The sequence below is a fragment of the Atta colombica genome, unplaced genomic scaffold, assembly GCF_001594045.1.
Source record: "Atta colombica isolate Treedump-2 unplaced genomic scaffold, Acol1.0 scaffold47, whole genome shotgun sequence".
NCBI classification, from domain to species: Eukaryota; Metazoa; Arthropoda; class Insecta; order Hymenoptera; family Formicidae; genus Atta; species Atta colombica.
Window position 1 is genome coordinate 3,900,171 of NW_017259536.1, and position 3,205 is coordinate 3,903,375.

The 3,205-nt window shown below is 31.4% G+C and overlaps 1 protein-coding gene across 7 annotated transcripts in view; it reads right to left on the minus strand.

The window, feature by feature from the left end:
- Window positions 1–3,205, minus strand: part of LOC108691567 (glutamate-gated chloride channel) — a 77,493-nt gene that overhangs the window by 34,558 nt on the left and 39,730 nt on the right. For all 7 annotated transcript variants that reach the window (XM_018199365.1, XM_018199362.1, XM_018199364.1 and 4 more), the window contains exon 3: window positions 2,573–2,685. In XM_018199365.1, the coding sequence (XP_018054854.1) occupies window positions 2,573–2,685 (113 nt within the window). The remainder of the gene's footprint in view (window positions 1–2,572; window positions 2,686–3,205) is intronic.

The window sequence follows — 3,205 nt, forward strand, 5'->3', positions numbered from 1 at the left end:
AGAATATTCCGACGATCGTATTCGTTCGTTTAATTGCGACATATAATTGCGCTCTTGGTGCGATTTATTTAATCCCTCTTTCACACCTGCTTGCAAGAAGGATACAATTCCATCGTAATTCTAAGCTCGGCAAGATGTCGATTACGTCGTCTCTTAAGATTCGTTGTAGTTATATATTTTTTCTCAAATTTTTCATCTGTAAATTATGTTTTGTTTTATGAATAAATGGCATTGTACTAAAAAGTATTATTACGTAGTAATTATTTATAGTCTTTTAATTATAATTCGTATTGGAAATACCTTCTAATTGTAACATGAAAATATGTTTCTCTTATTTGATTTAGTCTTTCAACACACAAACAAATATCATGTGTTATTGAATTTCACAAAGAAAAAAATTGAGAAAGATAATTTTATGCGACGAAAGAAAATTTCGGATATTGCAACACGAAATATTGTAAATATACAGAAAGATAAAGTTTTGCTAATTATCTTTAGCAACCGATTTAATTCCGATTTATATGCTTGCTTTATATTTTGGTCTAATTATCTTGAACTTATGCAACTTAAGAAAATAGTCGATTTGTTGATACGAAATGTTCACATTTCTAGAGTTCTAGATTTACAAGAGCAGCGCAATTCTCTGATCTTTGCGGATGCCGATAACTTTCCTATCGGCTATTTCGATTTTGATCGTCTATCATTCAATAAGTAAATAATAAATAATAAGTAAGTTTAGTAAATAAGCCAATAAATAAGTTTACAATTAGTAATTCTTTAATATATGATTATTAGGTAAAAAATGGCGGACTTTTGTAAATCTAAAGCTCTACACATTTCTCTATTTGTCCTTATTTATCACGAATCAAAAGTACTCTGAATTGCCTGCGTTCGACCCGCTGACTGCAAAAATCGCGATAGGAATCGCGACTCAGGATAGCTATGATGCAATCGATATCGATGAAATTCCATCCGCGATCCATTCATCGCGTTATGTTAAGCTCGAAATTGCAAAAAAAAAGGATACTTTTTGCACAATGTGGAGGAGATTGGAAGATGATTTTCATCATATGAAATTTGTATCCTTTTTCATTATTTTCTAAATCTGAATCAGTGGATAATTACTAATATCAGTGCCAAGTATGCCACTGATAATTAGTGAATTAAAAATATGAGATCCCTAACTTAGCTAATCTTTATTATGAGATCTAACTAACCTCATTTTAATGCTTAAATTCAATGAATACAGTATTGGGATTAACGTGAAAATGTCAGTATTTTAGTTCTATAATGCTCAAACATTCTTCTTTTTTTAATTGAACTTCACTGATTATTAGTGCTAAGTATGCCACTGGATAATTAGTGATTATCCATTGATTCAGATTTAGAAAGTAGAAAATTAGATCACTCTATGTTTAAACGTGGTGTATAATTAAAATTTACGTAAATCATTTTTTTTCTTCGTGCTCTATTATATATAAATATCTGATTTATCGAAATCACATCTCATATATGAAATTATTATCATTTTATATATATATAATAACTTCATATGTATGAGATTTGATTTCGATAAATCAATATATTATAATCATATGTTATTATAATAACACATAGAATTCTATTTTTATTAAGATTTATTAAGAATTAAGAAAAATTTACCGCAAATCTCCCAATTTGCTCGCACATTTTTACCGAGCCATTAACAAGAAGAAGTATATATCGCGCAAAGGGAAGAAATAATATACGATGCATTCAAGAGACAGTTGCAAGAATATAATGGGTCTGTATTTTTATTTCTGTATTAAATTGCACTAGAACTCTCTCGCTTTCGCCAAATATCAAACATATATACCTCTAATTTTAAGTTCCAAAAGTGTATACTAGTTCAACTACAGAAAACAGACCTAATATCGCGAATAATGCTCAGTAAGTCTCAGGACTTCTCGAGATCGATCGTGGCTCGTTCTGAACGCAAGGCCGCTCAGTACGCCGCATTCACATTCGCGAAGTTTATGAAGAAATTTCTCACCGTTCGGTACGCATTCACTCGGTACGGACGTGCGGAAAATTCTCGCAATTCATCTCGTTCGCTTATTATACATACATACATATATGTATATATATCATCAATATATGACTGTATATATATATGTGTATATATATATATATATATATATATATATATACACACACACACACACACACACACACACACACAATACATATATTTCAATATATATACTTATATATATGTGACGCGATTGTCAATGAATTCGCGCGCTCGTCGTTTGCGTCGCATTAACGACGACGATAGATCGTGTTTGTATCGCGCATTCAATTCTCCGCACTTGACGAAGCTTAAGCTTTTCTCGCCAGAAAGTGCGGTGTATATCTTTCCGTTGCCCCGTTATGTACCTCTGTTTTCCTTTCCGCTTTATTTCTTTTTTTTTTTCTACCCTACATTCACATTTCTCGGCTGATTCGCCGCGAGATGTCGGTATAAAAATTACGGTACATGGTGAGGATGGGCAGAAGGAGTAAACAAGGACTCACAAATTGTTATATTCACCTGTTCCGTTCTCCCCGCTCGGCCGGATGCGCGCATCGTATCGGCCTGGTCCTAGGATGTTGTCGAGCACTTGCTTCTCTTTCTCCCGAAAGTTCACTTTTGGCTGCGTACATCTGGAAGAATGTACCAACGATGTCGTCGGTATTATAAAGAAAAAGAAATCTAATTTCTGAAGAGAAAATTTCTTAATGCCCTAATTGTCGCCATAAGTAAATTATAAAAATATACAATAACAATTACAGCAGTTAAATGTAATATAAAAATATATAATAATAAACAATTATTAACAGTTAAATATACAATAATAATAGATAATAATAGATAACAGTTCTGCTAAAGTATTTAAAAATTTAGCTAGATATGGATCTGAAAATAATTTGATTGGATTCTCAAAATAATTATGTAGGACATCCAAATTGATAGGTAGAATGTCAAAACTTGTTAGTGTTAGTCATGTTTGAGTTTCCTATATAATTATTTTTCCAGGAAACTATTTTCGAAACTGTATCTACCTAAATTTTCAGATATTTTTAAAAAATCATTATTTCCATGCAAATAGATTTCTCTCTGACCTTTTTAAAAAGTTCGTGTCAAATTTATTTATAACTTTATAGTATTTCTAATCGTAATGTA